Raw genomic sequence first — 15783 nt, 5'->3', positions numbered from 1 at the left:
ACCATTCTATGATTCTATGAAATATATAGTATATCGTATTATACATATACAATAAATAGAAATATATACAAAAAGGTTTTTTATGTATAAAATTTTCCTCACTGAATAAGAAAAACTCAATAGCAAATATGGTTCTTCACTGGGCTAGAAAAATCAAGAGCCAAAATCTGCCCTCCAGAAGTACCAAATCAACAGGATTTATGAATGACTCTTCAAGGGGCATTGAGACAGGGCTGGGTAGCAGCTTGCTAGCCACACACTGATACGTAAATATGTATTTTCATATAAGCTCATGATGAGATGGCAGAGATTCAAAGAGAGCCCTGTAACGTGCAGAGGGTGGAAGCCAGCACCCCTAGCGCTGCTGCCGTCCTCACCGCCACGTGCTGCACGTCAGGGGTGAGGTGGGGAAGATACACCACTGCAAACAGACCTGATCAAATGCTTTTTAGCTTACAAACTGCTTTCTGCAATGGCACTGTGAACCCTGTCGGTGTGCTTAACGCTCTGTTCTCTGGCTAATGCATACTGGGGCTTGGCCACATACCTGTGCTTATAGTCCTTTAATACCCTGTTAGTATAAAAGGTAGCAGCATCATTCATCTCCTTGACGTAAGGGCCTGGTTTAGGAGACTGGGACCATCCATCCGTGGTAGCAGGACACAACAGAAGGAGAAAGGAAGTGAAACATTAGTCAAACACCTTCCTTGATGTATTTGGTATATTACAAAACACCTTCTTGGGTGGAGTAGGCTGAAGAACTATGGAGGTGAGACTGCAGAGTTCTGCAAGACTTGGAACAATTCTGGACCATGCTACCCAGAAGGGCATTGGCAGTCCTCCCAGCCTTCCTGCTCTCTGTCACTCACCACAGCGATCCACCCGAGGGCAGGTATGCTCTCACTGACAGCTGAGAGGTGGTTGAACATTTTACTGCCTCTGTTCCTTTCTCTGAAGTTCTGGATTTCCTGAATCTTCTCTGATATTGGCTTGAGCAGCATTGCCACCTCATTCTGAAAAAAAAAATATGACACTGCTCTTACAATGGGTGGCCCAAAAACACCTTGTGGCTTAACACTGTCCCTCCTGCCCATTCATCGAGCAGTTGGAAAGAAAGTCCAGCAGATTCTCTATGTTGAGGTAACAATTTAATTGCCCTCCTCCCTTTGCAGCAGCAGAACGCTCAGACATTACGTATTAATAATGTGTTACAGCAAAAATAGTTTACAGCACCAGCAGCATTTTTATACTCTGCCCAGGTTAAGACCCACAGAGACCCCAGAGGTAGCAGAATGCTTGTATTTATCATCTGATACTGAGAGTCTGTCTCCATTTAGCCTGTACTCAGGGCTAAACTCCAGCAGTGGCTCTGTCACCCGATAACCTCTCCCCAGCAGAAAAGGGGGAAAAGGAGACGAGACCCATGGGTTGAAATGAAGACAGATTTACTGAAACAGCCCAACTAGTACCAATGGCAGTGTAAAGTATATAAAGTTATACTCAGCCCAGTGAATGTACAGTGGTCACAATAAATGAGAAGCATCCTCAGGAGCAGAAGGCAAAGATGCAGGGTCAGCAGAAGCCCATGCAAGAGCAGGAACTCAAGCAGGAACACCCCCACACCCCCCAGTCTCCCCAGACTTCCCCTTTATACTGAGCATGATGTTCATGGTCTGGGATACACCTGTAGCCAGCTGGGGTCAGCTCCCCTGACTCCAAACTGCTAATGGCCTGCAGAGCATGGCTGCCTGGGATTCTGTCCCACCAAAACCAGGACAGAGTTCTTTAGCCTGGCTTGAGTTTTTCAGGTTATTAACCAAGTTGTTCTTTCTATAAGAAACACAAACTACTTATTAGGTTAGCGGCCTCTTACCATCTGAGTGGCCTCAGGGAACAAGACTGAGAAAGTAATACACTGAAGGCAATATCAATTTTAGCTTTCCCTCTTGGTAGGTTTTAATGTTTTCATTTCCTTTGGCTGCAAGTAATGTGAGAGGATTTCATGGGAAACGTCCTGCCTGCAAGCCCTGGTTTGGGGAAATTGGCCTGTGCTAATCAGAAACGAATGGTATCCAGGGGAATGACTGCTGAGCGGAAGGAATAGTGTCTGGAGTGAAGAGAAAAGCAGAATGAATGTAGATGCTATCCAAGCTCTTTCCTGTGCAGCGTGAATGCTAATCACACTGGCCAGCGTCTCAGAAAAACTAATTTAGGGCACTGACTTACCAGGAAAAATTCTTCCACTCAGAAACAGGACATTGAGGGACAAGGAGTTGTTCGTTTACAAGCAAAACAAGTGCTGTGTCTTGAAACCCTACAAAATGTTTCTGTAAAAGCAGCCCAGTTCTTTGTTGCAGAAGCCGCCCTGTGTCCCACCAAAGAGACTGCACCATTCTGGTTTCCCCTAGCACTTCACTCAGAAGTCACTCAGGATGCAGCAGAACTCTGTTTTTTTTTCTCCCCTATCCTCAGGACTACTTGCTTAATGGAACAAAGTGTTTGTTGGAGACAACTAATCTTCATATTCTTTAGGACTAGTGCTGTCATGACACGCAGAATGTAATTTTGTAATGTAATTTTGAGACAGGCCTGTGCATCTGAGATGCATGGGGATATTTGGTCTTCTACAACAGAGTGGGTTGGGAGAAAACAAATATTTACTCTATTACTGGGAGATGAAAAGATTGTTTTCTGTTGATGGCTTAATGACCAGCATAAGTCATTAAGTCTGAAAAAGCCCTGAAACCTCCATGATTTGTAGTTCTTGAAAACTGATTTTGTTGTCATAACACGATAAAGTCTGCAGGAATTCTTCTTTCTAATTTTTGCTTGTTTACAACATGCTGCAGCTGGTTGGTTCTTTCTTATTTTGCAGGGAAATCTTTCAAGTATGAGAGCAGTTAACAAAACTGAAATTTAAGAAAGTGCTTGTTCTGCTTTGATATTACGCCAGTTTTCCTCCCATAAAGTCTAAGGGGTATTTACAGTCCTTAGCTTACTGTGAATCTTCATGGCCCAGTTCCAGCCAAACAGAGTATTAGGGCTAAAAATACAGCTCCACAGATGCCTGGTGTATCTAGACAGCACTGGGAGGCAGCACGTTTCTGTGGATAGGGCACAGAAGTAGGAGTCCTTAGATGTGGGTTCTCTCTGCAGCTATCCCACCAAATTATCATCAGGTTTTGGGAAAACTGTGTTAACTTTCTGCGCTTCAGCTTCCTCTCTATGAAGTGATGCTTCTGTAGCTGTTTCATTTTGTAGAATGCTGCAATATCTACAGATAAGAAAGCAAAATGAGGGCCAGGCATTTTCCTCAGTGTTACTGTAAGACCCATGCTTCCTTCTGCTCCTCCTAGAAAAACTCCCAACTGCTTTTGTGAGGGTTTTCTGTCAGTGGTACAGACAGAACTTCTGCTCCTCAGAACATAAGACTTAAGCTGTCCGATGAATCAGCTGTTTATAAAAATGTACTACATTTGTATAATTTCACAGAGACAGCACCCTGTGGAGTTTTAAAGGTGCAACATATATTGCTAAGGAAAGTCACTCAAAGCAGTCACTCGCCTGGCACTGGAGTGACACCAGAAGAAGCCCCAGAGGGCTCTGAGGCTTGTCTCAGCTCTGTCCCAGGCGAGAGGTTCGGGGGCGCAGAGCAGCCTGTCCTCCCTTCGCTGGGCACTGCTCCTGCCCTGCGAGGGCTGCTGGTGCTGCACACAGCCCGTGTGCTGGGTGTGTCTGTGCAGGCACCCGCTGGCCCACTGTCTGCAGGGCTGGGGCACAAAGCAGCACCGGCCTGCAAGGAATCACTTCATCCAGTCCTGTCTCCCCACAGCCAGTTCCAAATCTTTAGTTAGTGATTAAAGTGCAGATGAATTATAGTGGATATGGCATATGGGTATAGAAAGGCTCATTAATTCTGGCAGTAATTAGTCTGGTTTGGCTCTACAATGCAGAACCAGTTGTGCTGAGGGCTGTAGAAGAATAATCTCTTTATTGCAATGAATATTAAAACAGCTGGCTGTTAATAAAATGATTGTCTATACTGTATCTCTAAGAAAAAATGAATTCAAGGAGATGAATCAGTGCTGTTGGAAAAATCTTCAGCATGCCTTTGGCATGTGCTAGATAAAATTTCTTGTCATTTAAGACACGGCGCAGTTGTTTAACAGAAATTTAAGAGTCTTTGTATAAACACCATTCCTACTACAGTATCAGTTTTGCTGAAATGTTTAAAAATGCAACAGTGGCACAACTTAGAAATATCGAAAGTAATTCCCAGTATGTCTTTGTCCTTTCTTCAGAATTATTAAAACCAGATGATCTTTTAAAATTTTAATACCTAAACAACGAGCCAGCTTTAAACCACATCTTACAATTCTTATTAGAAAATCAAGAGTGGTAAAACTACTGCAGTGATTAGCCAAAACCCTCGAAAAAAGTTACAGCATGCAACTAAGAACTGCCTTAGGCTTTGGCTTTAGAGACTTAACAGTCTTAGCCCAGACTCATCAACGGCCTGGCAGACCAATATTCCAACTGACCCCATCAAACAACCTTTCTTCTCCTTCACATTTTTGTAATACTCACACGAGGAGTTCCCCAGATGACAGGTTTAACAGGACTGGGGCATGTGGATTTAACTCAGGAGAATGGACAAACTCTGGGGTCTTGTGATTTTTGTGATTTGCCTGTGCTAAATCACAGACCACTAAACTGCATGGCTGGCTTAAACTTTGGCTGCTTGACCCAGCAGTTACTTGAAAATCTCAGCTTTACTTTGGGAAAACAGGTATTTTCTCAGGACCACTGTTGTCCAGAAACCTGCCAGCATGAATCACAAAGGTGTAAAACCCAGCAGGTAAATAAAAACAGAGTTTTAAAAGATCTTCTGTATTTTTAAGCTAATCTTGTGTGGGTTTGAGGGTTGAGATTGTTTACTAAAGAATTTTTATGTTGATGGGTGGCAACACAATTCAGACCTCGCTATTACAGTGTTTAAATCAACCTGACCTACTATGAAAAAAACATGGCAAGGGACAAATACCCTTTCAAGTTACACTGAGGGGGAGGCAACCTTTGCTGTAGGAGCAGTAAAAGAAAGCTGAGAGCATTTGGGATCAGCAGCCCCTTCATTTCACCCAGCTGCAACCAGAACGGCACAACTACAACCTTTCTTCCGTGGCCTACAGTTCTCCTGTTTCCTTTTGTCAGTTCAAAATCTCCATCCTACTTTCCCTGTGTTTTTCACAGGCAAGTTTGGAACGGGGTGTTGATCTGAATGAGCCGTCTCTGTGTATGTTGGCAAGCAGTGCAGCCTAACAGGAACGGTTCTGTAGAGCAGAACAGTTGGTGCTGAGGACCCAGCACTCAATACACGGGGTTTTTTTGAGGGGTGTGTGTTTTGGACTGGCTGTAAATTGTGGTTTAGGTGCTGCCTGGGAGTGTATCTTCCACTTAAAGCCATCAGAAAGACACCCATTTTGTACACCCTCAGGCTGCTCTACGATGTGACTCACAGCATCGTAAATGGGGCTGACTTGAAGGAAAAATACAGTCCCACTGTGAACTAAAACATTAATGTAGACACAGCCATTATCTCTGCAAACAGCCTAATGCAGCCTCATCCCACATTTCATCCTTGCAAGGGATGAAAGATGTCATGGATTGCATCTACCACACTCCCATTTAAATGGTGAGCAACTGCTCTCAGCTGAGACTTGATTCTCTCTACTGTAAATGAAGAAAGAGATGTCCCTGAGGAATTCTTTCTACCTATTCATAGACGTTAGAAGACTATACATTAGAAGACATTAACAGATGTGAACAATGCACTCTAGAGGTGCTGCCATTTACTGTAAAGAGAGCCTAGAAAGACACCTTACACAACATGCCCACCTTGGCAGTTAAAGCTGATGAGCAGAATCCCACCCTGTGTCTGTAGGAATAAGATACTGGTAGCTTCAGCCATCACCGGTGAGATGCATTCCTGTTATAAGCAGCTATGATTCTAGAACTAAAACAGTCTTTGATTAACTGTAGTTCGCCGTGTTTTCTATTTTGCAAAAAGGCATTTCGTAAAGAAGACTTTAAAATTTGCTAGTCCTTTTTTTTGTATATATTCAGTTTAAAAAAGGCCTGTCTGTTTTTGTTGTAGCTGTGTATCAATGCTCTGAATGGAATCAGTGTTCAGATTAGGCTGAGGAATAACCTCTTTATTTAAGTAGATAGAAAATACATTTTCTTCCAGAGGCGAATCTGGACTAGTTGGTAACCTTAAGCCTCCCAGTGTTGCACCCTGATTCCCCAAATGCTTACTTTTGCCATTATTATTACCTCCATGGTGAATACCACCAGCTCTTGTCGATGTCTGTCAAACTGTTCTTTCATCACTGCCTATCTCCAGCTCTCCTTGCAGAAAGTGTTTTACATTTGATACCACAGTTTTGCTCTTAAAATTGCAGTATAACCTACTGCACCTTAATCCAGTGCTTTCTCTGCAAGCATTTTCTGATGGGCAGGGGAGACCACCAGTGACGGGTTCAAAGGTCTCCTCCTAACTCACTACAGAGAGACATTAATTTATTCTGGTCTTGTTTTCTTAGCCTGTAAATCTCCAACACAGTGGTGCAGCAAGCGTTTGATTTGTTTGTCAACAGTACAGGTTTAGCCACTTCAAACTCGCTGCTGTGCAACAGCAGGACTATGACACAGAGAGACAGATCTGCAGAAATGTCTGGTCAGCTTCATCAGCACAGAAGCTTAGACACATTTGTGTGCTTCCAAAGTGATTTAATTGGTATTTGGCTTTTATTCCTCTTGGATAGCACATACATTCTCAATCTAACAGCCAATATTAGCTGTAACAATTTTGTGCTTTGTGGGAAAAAAAAGCAGGGAAGAACAAACCATAACCCCACACGACAGGTTACTAGTTTAGTCTTTTGTGGGTTTATTTTGAAATGTAAACTCTGAGGGAGGACAACTGGAGAGGAACGTGAAAGACAAACAGCTTCTAACCAGTGGAGAAACCCAGGGCCTGACACAAACTGTGTGCATCAGTGCCAAATCACACCCAGTGCTTTTGGCCAGGACTCTGGCTGGGTTTTAAATGGACTTGAATGCCCTATCTGTTGTTTTCCTGTCCACTACAGCTCTCCATGGGCAGTATATTCAATAAGGAAGGGGCCTCCTGCTTTAGGCACATGGGCAACATCCCACACCCAACCAACAAGGACAGTTTTCAACCTTTTCATTTGCCACTCCTCAGTCTTTCCTGCTGTGACCATAGTCCATGTCAGTGAGGACCAGGGCATCCAGGTAGCAAAATTCTGTCAGAAAATGGTGCTCTGTTGAGCCACAGTCATTTTGTTCACAACATCTGAGATCTGATGAGCCTTTGCTAAGGCCAATTAGGTTTCCCATGGGGTATGTCCCGGGACAGGGATGTTAGATGGTGTAAGCTTCCAGCCTTGGACATTCACATGGGTCACATGAGAACTCCCCAGAGACAAACTTTAAGACTGCCACATTCAATAAGCAGTCCTGGAGTCTGCATAACTTTCAAAAATCAAAAACTGGAGATTTAGATTGGATATTAAAAAACCAAAAATTAATTAAAAATTTCCTCACTGAAAATATTGTCAAGCCCTGAACCAGGCTGCCCAGGACAGTGGAGTCCCCATCCCTGGAGGGGTTTCAAAGCCATGGAGATGTGGTGCTGAGGGACGTAGTTTAGTAGTGACCTGGCAGGGCTGGGTTAACAGTTTGACTTGATGATCTTAAAGGCCTTTTCCAAGCTAGATGATTCTATGATTTTATGATCATAAAATATAATGAGCTTGAAGCTAGTTAAATGTACTTGAGCACCTCTGAGACAAAATTATGAGATAACAGGTGCCAGGGGGCTCTCTAGAAACTGGAAGTATGTTTACAACGAAGAAATAATCAAGGATTAAATTGAAGCTGAAACTCCAAAGAGTTTGCAACAATATCAAAAAATGAGCCTGTAAACCCCATAAGGCAGCAAACTAGTGACTGAAAAATGTCAGTTGGTCCCTCGCTGCGGCTGTGACCACGTGTCGCATGCAGTTGTAGGCTTGCTGATAACAGAAATATGTCAACAGTTTGGCAAGATTTCAGAGAACAGGAGGGGGAAAAGGGTTCCCTTGGGAGCTCAGGACTCTCAGGCTCTGTCCATGTCATTCTTGGCACCTTCTGTAAGTTTGGGACCTGAGGACCTTAAAAGGACTGAGCCAAATTCTTCCTTAAGCTATTTCTAGATACAGAGGTACAGGTTTGCAGCAATCGGGAGAGTAGAATGGCAGCAAAACTTGGCTCAAACTCTTTTGTGTCAGTAAGCAATAAATTAATGAGGCAAGGAGTATCCTGCTCTTCATGTTTTTGGAAAACAGTGAGGGTGATCCCAGTAAGTATGAAGAAAAGTAATGGGAAATAGAATTACATAAGCAAGTCAGAGTAATCAGAACACAAATCCTGCTAGGATGCAGAATAAGAAGTCCCAGGAGTCCTGTTACTGAAGTACTTTAAAAATAGAAGAGAGAAAAAAATGAGCAATCCTACACTGACAGAGAGCAGGGAACTGTAAATCTCCATCTTTGATTTCTACGTTAAAACTCTGAGAATGAGTCTTTTATTCAAAGAAATTGCCACAACTATTCTCTTCCTACAATAGAATTTTTGCTTGACTATAAAAAATTAAACCCTCAGGATATGTTCTCATGGCTGCAAGTCTAACTTCAAATACAGTTTCTTGGGTTTCAGGTTTGGTTTTTTTTTCCCTTTTTAGGAGAAAAAGGGAAAGCCCTCCCTTACCTCTCATTTTCTCTTCCACTCTTCTCCTCCCACCTGCGCATAGACTCTGCATATCTAAGCTAGGTATTTAATTGGAATGTTTGTCTGCACAACGTTAGTAATTAAATCCATGAGCTCTGGCATTTGTATGAACTCAGCATTTTTTTTTTTTAAATGAGAAATTACGTAATCGTTTCTAGTCTGAACTGAATCTGTCATTTAAATCTGTTTGTGGTACTTCTTACCATGACTGTTCTCATCCTGCACATATTTGTATTGATTCACAGAAAAACTTCTCTGATTAACTAGTTCCCAGTGGATTATTCGTGCCCTCAAAGCAACTCTTAGAACAGTTTGAACTCTTAAAGTGAAATGAGTTAATTCATAAAGAGAAGACAGAGTGTAAGTTACCATTCACAAAGAATTCGGTGCAGCCACTCTGAGCAGTGACCTCGTACGTTAGTATCCAAGATCATAAATTAAAAAGAATTGTTAAACTGATAAACTTGCTCAGAAACACTTTTCAAAATATCATAAAATGAAATAATAATCTTTTAATCAGAATTGTATTTGGCTTAGACTATGGGGAACAAAAAATTCAGATACAAACTATTTTGTGACGGTTCATGCTAAAATATATCTTTTGAATTGCTGAAGCAACGTGTAAACACATGGTCTCAAAATACCTTTTTAAACAACTTCTCACAGAAGATAGCAATATTCTAATTTCTTTTCCCTCTCCATCTTCTCTTTACTATCTCATATATAGTAAACAATTTATAGCAGACATTTTTTTGCTTTAATGTTTGAAGTCGGGCGTCAGAAAATGATTTCTAATAAGTGGCTGAACTGAAGGATCCCATCTTGCTGAATGAGCCTGTAGCCAGCAGCCATTAGCTGGGACACACACAAACAGGACTATCAACCGGTGGTTTTGGCACGTGACCTCTTCCACTGCACATACAAATATAGAACATGACCATAAAAAGTAACAGAACATGCTCTCTGCAAAGTAATTTATTGCAGTTGATGCTAGATTGGTATGCCAGCTGGAATTACCTTCTAGGCTCCTGCTATTTCCACACACACAGATAGTAAAGGCTGAGCACTGCGACAGATCCCCAAAGAGAAAAGATCAGCGTTATCACCAAGAAGCAAAACTCTGCAAAAGCAGCTTCAGCAACTGTTTGAACGTGTTTGCTAATGACTCGTAGCAGGAGTTAGAGAGCTAAATGAATACCAGGGCTTCAGCACTTTCACGGCGAGGGAAAAACACTGCTTTTTGTACAATATACATTTCTGTCTTTGCTGAGCACAAAAAAACATCTAAGGATTATTACACGTATAGGAGCTTTCTTTTTGTTTGAATTCTTTCTTCATTAGTTTGTAAGCTGCAAGAGCTGAGCTAATTTATTTTTCCAGGGCATTTTCCTCTCCCTCTTTTTTTTTAAAAGGCACCACGTATGACATCCCAACATGACAGGAACTCAGTAAATCCCCTCAGTCTCCACACCGCTGTCTCTGAATGTCTACAAAGCTCCTATGCCATAATCGCAACGTGCTGGCTCATTCACAGCTTTACATTATAAAGCAAACAGTCTAGACAGCTGAATGACAGAATTACTCTCTTTTCTCTTGCATTTATAGATATGCTGTCATCTTCATTTGCTTTTCTCTACTCTGTGCATTCTGATACACTAATGATTAGCTTTCCTGTTTGGATTCCACACTGACTCCGTGGCTCTAGGCTATAAATACAACCAGAGCCCAGATGACATCACATCAATAAGGTCCTGGGTCATAGGGGGGGCACTCCTGCTTCTTTCCTTCTCCTGGGTTAGCTGTTGCTAACCAGCTTTTTCAAAGTGGTTAACCACTGTGGCTTTACAAGAGGATTTTCTTCCTCGTTAAGATGGAGTTGTAAAAAGCTGAGTGCCTGGAACTGTCACTCTCTGCAGTGGAAAACACTGTTCAAGTTGCACAGATAGGCAGCCTTTCATTATTTCCAGGTATATAGTATAGCTGAATATATCTGGGCAAAAAATTAGAGGAAAAAAGAGAAACAGAATGAACAATGTCAGTTTGGATGCCTATTAAAAATGTGTACCTAGCAGTATTTATGGTAAGAAACCCCAAGTAACTGGACTGGGTTTGTTCTCTCTGAGAAAGGAACTTTAGTCTGTAATATTCCCAGTATTTTAACTTAGGAATGATGTGCACACACATATCAAGTGGCATGATGGTTGAAGGATACTTCCTTGCCTTCAACAAGTTGCAAAAATCTACATAAGCGTCATAATGTGCAACTAAGACACGGAGACCTGTGGCCAGCTCTGGTGATGTTTATAACAAGATTTCTTTTCTCTATTGCTTCTCTTATTGCTTCTCTACGTGTCATTCTGGATTGCTGGAGAATCTCTTAACTCAGCATGGTTGTGTTTTGTTTTTGTTTTTGTTTTTTTTTTCTTGTTTTGTTGTCATTTTTTAAATGAAAGTTTCTAAACTTTGTAACTGGAAAAATCTCAAAACCATTGGGACTGGAAAAACAGAAAATCCTACTGATGGCACATCAGCACAGGAGGCTAAAGAGTGAACCAGAGCTTCTCCTCTTACCAGAGGTGGGACAATACCAACGTTTCAGAACACTGCATTACGTTCAGGGCCATCAGAAACTGTTCACTGGGGAATATTTTACCTACGAGCACGAAGAGGTTTGTGGGCCACTGGGTGCAATTGTATTCACAGCCAATATAAATGACAGCTTGAGGCCTGTACCAGTGGGAATTTTGCCTGTTCTCTGTGTGTCGTGACCCACTTTTACTCTCTGAGATCAGGGACAGCTGGAAAAACAACTCATCCCTTCTTGCTTGGAACTCTATAAATCTAATGTCTTGCCTGGAGTATCTGTGTTGTTTTTTTTCCCCCTTTGAGTATCCTTGCCATTAAAACATACTGATTAGAAAAACTTTTAATTTCTGTCTCTAAGAACAGCAGCGACAGCAAAATAGCAATAATCTCTGTGAGTTGCAGAGTGTTCTGACAGGAAAACACAGAATTTAATCAGCTATGGAGAAGGGAGCTAGTGGAAAAAGAAAGCACTGAAGGCCATGGAGAGGCTGTGCAAGTGAAATCTTCATTCACTGCACACTCCAGGAAGGGAGACTCAGGTGTGATCCCACAGGAGGACTACACAATTGCTGTTCCCAGGAAGGATACAGAGCTATTGGCCAAAACCTTGTACCCTCTAGAACCTCCTCGTGAGATTTCAGAACAACTCCACAGCTTCCCTGAGCTTTCTAGTTGCCAACAGACAATTTAAATAAGTAGTTTAGTTTTGGTTTTTTTTAGTTTGCCAGTATAATAATTAGATAAATCAACTCGATATAAATTGTTTTTTCATTTTCTTGACAAAATGCTTTGCCTTCCTTCCAGAATTGGACTAACCTGGACCTCAGCTTGTAGAATACTTAGTCTAAGGGCCAGAACTGATTTTTCTTTCAACAGCTTATCCCCTGACCTCAAAGTCTGTGATAGAGCATGTGTGGCTAGCAAAAAGCCATTCTGTTCCATGGCATTTCCAGCTTGCCAGAGAAACCCTGATCCCACTGGCAGCCATAAAGTGGAATACTCCTTTGGTTCCTTCCATGATCTTACATGTATTGGCACAGAAAAGGTTCTCAGCTCTGACCCATGGCTTTCAGCTGATTGCAGCACCATGCAATGACACTGAAAGCGAGACTCTACACGCCCTGTATAAATAAAGTAACAAATAAAAGCAGATACAGGGGTTGATACTAAACATATGGGAACACAGCCTTTTTAACATGCTGCCTCTTGAAACTTTAGGTCACTTTTCTTACCTCTTGAGGCTCTTGACATTGAGATGCTAACACCAGGAAAGATCTTTGCGCTTGGAAAGCAGCACGTACCATCTCTGCCTGTAAGAAAAGGAGGAATATAAATTAAACCTTAGCCTGTAACCTCCAATACCTCTTCTTGGCAGCTCAAAGTCAAGTGTGACAGCTCAAATCTTTCTTGCTGCTTCTCATCTAAATCACAGCAACACTGACTGGAAGAAATGTATTGCAGTACTGGCTTAGCTGTAAATTTTTTTGAAATCTAAGGTTAAGTTCTCTATCTTCTTCAGAGAGGAAATAAAATGAGTTGATATGCAGTCTTCTGGTTATTATTTATAAGATTAATCACAGGAGGACTTAATTTCAACACTTCAGAGAATGTCTAGGCGATGTTTCTACTCAAGTGCATGATAAAAACTTCTTACTGCTGAGAATGGCAACCTGCAAACTTTCTGTGGAACTCTAACTTAGGCTGTGGTGATGTTTAAGAAGAGTTCAGCTTGGCATATTCATTCCTTGCCTGTCCTCTGTGAGCAGACCCTAAGGTTGACAGCTATTCATCACTAGTGTGTATTGCTAAATAAAACCCAAACCAAATGTTAAGTTAATCTAATATGAATAGATACATTTATAATCACTTTGTGAAAGGGTGGGGAAGCTCATGCTGTTTTTTCTTGGGGTTTCTTCAATCTGAAAAGAAAACAAGGAAATTTTATATACAGGCCTATGTGGACGCAACTTAAAATACATAAAAGTCAGGAAATTTGAAGCTGTACCAAAGTAAAACAGCCAAATTGTGTTTATTCATCTTAAAATGTGATGGCAGGAATAAAACATAATCTGTTAGGATGAAAATCACTGGAAGATGGTAAAAGAGGCCCAACCTGGACAGTATTTGTGGAGAAGGGAATATTATGGTCTGACAGGCTGAGATTTGGAAGAGGGTATAAATAGATAAAGAAATAAATAATGAGGGAAATTATATGAGCATAGGAAACTTAAATTTTCCAGACGTAGACATAAATACCATCAATAACAGCAAAGTTTAGATATTCTTAGGCATTTCAGAAGACTGACTTTTTGGTACAGAAATTCATAAAACAACAAAGTGTGTGCTATTTTAAACTTCAGGGGTTTTGTGTGAGGACGATCTTGGAGAACATCTGACCAAAGCTGAATGTGATTATGAATGGACTCAGTTCTTCTTAAGTTGCAAGATGGACAAAAATAAATCTATTGCTCAGGTTTAGTATTTTTGAATGGCAAACTTCTGGAAAATAGAATGAAAATTACTGGCCTGAAGAGCTTAATGATTTACATGAAGGAAAGGATGGATTTACATTAAGAATGGGAAAATCTGTGTACACTGGGCAGGAGGGAGAAATTGTAAACAAGGGCTAGAATCTCTGAATGAATAAATAACTAAAGCCAGATACTAAGAATAGGTGTAAAAACCCCAAAGAGTGAGAAGAAGCCTTGATTATCAAGAACTTTTTTCCAGGCATTATAAAATAACAGAAGCAAAGGAACAATGGAAAAAGGTTTTGTTGAACTGTACCTTGCACAGAAAAGTAAAACAAAGCCATATTTTCTTTTTTAGCTGCTGGAACAATAAAGAAATAACGCGATGAAGTGAGGCCATGGCAGTGACCTGAAAGGTGAGTTGGGCATGCCTATGTCATCCTTGGTCTGTAGCTTACCTCTTGCTGAATAAATGCTTTTCCTCAATTTCAAGGAATATGATGTGCATGAAGATATTGAAAGGATGGGTAAGAGGTACGAGGATCAACAGGAATTACATCATTTGAAAAGGAAGTCAAATATATCTAGCTTAGTGTGGCAAAATCATTGGGCCCATATTGTCTTTGCTCAAGAATACTGAAGATACTGACAGATGGAAGCACAAGTAGAAAAGATTTTAAATATCTAGCATTTGGAGAGAGTACCAGATGACAGAACTATGTAATGATGAATTGGACAAATATGCCCAAGAAGAGGGGAAAAAGTATGTCAAGTGGTTTCATGGCTGTTAGTTTGACTCCAGCACCATGCACATTTAGAATGGATTTCAAATGAGTGATTAAACACATATATGAAAATTACAAATGGGAGAAATTACAATAGGATTATCTGTGGTTAAAAAAATTACTTTTGGGGATTGTTTAGAGTTTTCAGGTTTTTAGGTAAGGATTAAAAGGGCATAAAAAACATGGCTTTTTCACGTTTTCTTATCATCACAAGGTTATTATAGGATGTTGGAAATGTTCAATGGTCAGCAGACTAGATACTGATTGCAAGGCTTGTACTGTATGCCTAAAATTTATGCAGTCTCAAAAGCTTTTAGTTGTGTAGGGATCAGAGCACTCACATCTCTCTACTTAGAATTAAAATCTTAACCAAAGGATCATGCTAACATAGGTTTTGCATTTTACAAGGAGAATTTTATAAGATTTGTGCCACAGTTACCTCCTTCTTTCTCCAACAGCATTAAAAATGGCTTTTGGAGTGTTACTGTTTCCAAGCATGCAGTACTTCTTCCCTTGCATCCCATCAAAGTCATAGAAGAGCTTCTTCTCATGAAGAATGCATTAGTTCAGTCTATCACCATTCCAGTTCCTTCTTGTAGTCTCTGAAATGTGACTCCTCATTGCTGCCTCCTCCTCGTCAGCAGGCAGGCTGTGTAACCAAGCAGCCAGCACTATTTTTTACAGGGAGATGACTCTGTCATTAGACCCCCACATCCAGTGATGACTAATGAGTGAAAATGGAGCGGGGAGGGGGGATATTTCTCAACAACTTGTGCAGCTCATCCAAGAGATTGCCACAGAACAAATCAGCTGAAACTCTTTCAGTTATAATGAATGATAGGCATGAAGCCTGAGTGTCAAAATGCATGGCAATCATGACTAAGTATCAGAACAGACTAGAAAACAAGTTTGCACACATCTGTCTGCAGAGAGAAATGGGAATATTTTGGACCCATTGCCCTGATGAACAAGTGACCCTGCATGTGATGAGCATCTCAAAATTACAAAAACCTGTAATGCTCTATAACTGGTGTGGGGAATTATCTTCAGAACCATGTAAGTGCAACAGATAATCAACATCTAAAAAC

General features: G+C 41.0%; 1 protein-coding gene across 1 annotated transcript in view; it reads right to left on the bottom strand.

The window, feature by feature from the left end:
- Positions 1-457: 457 nt before the first annotated feature.
- The window catches only part of LOC103775948 (adenylyl cyclase-associated protein 2-like), a gene marked incomplete at its 3' end in the record, with an annotated part of 30918 nt that continues 15592 nt past the window's right edge, over positions 458-15783 (bottom strand). The window contains exons 3-5 of the mRNA XM_008943424.1: positions 12672-12749; positions 870-1013; positions 458-633 (exon numbers count right to left, since the gene is read on the bottom strand). Coding sequence (XP_008941672.1) covers positions 458-633; positions 870-1013; positions 12672-12749 — 398 coding nt within the window. The remainder of the gene's footprint in view (positions 634-869; positions 1014-12671; positions 12750-15783) is intronic.

This window comes from Merops nubicus, unplaced genomic scaffold, assembly GCF_000691845.1.
Source record: "Merops nubicus isolate BGI_N331 unplaced genomic scaffold, ASM69184v1 scaffold12377, whole genome shotgun sequence".
Classification (NCBI taxonomy): Eukaryota; Metazoa; Chordata; class Aves; order Coraciiformes; family Meropidae; genus Merops; species Merops nubicus.
The sequence above is the reverse complement of the archived record's forward strand: the minus strand, read 5'-3'. Positions and strand labels throughout refer to the sequence as shown.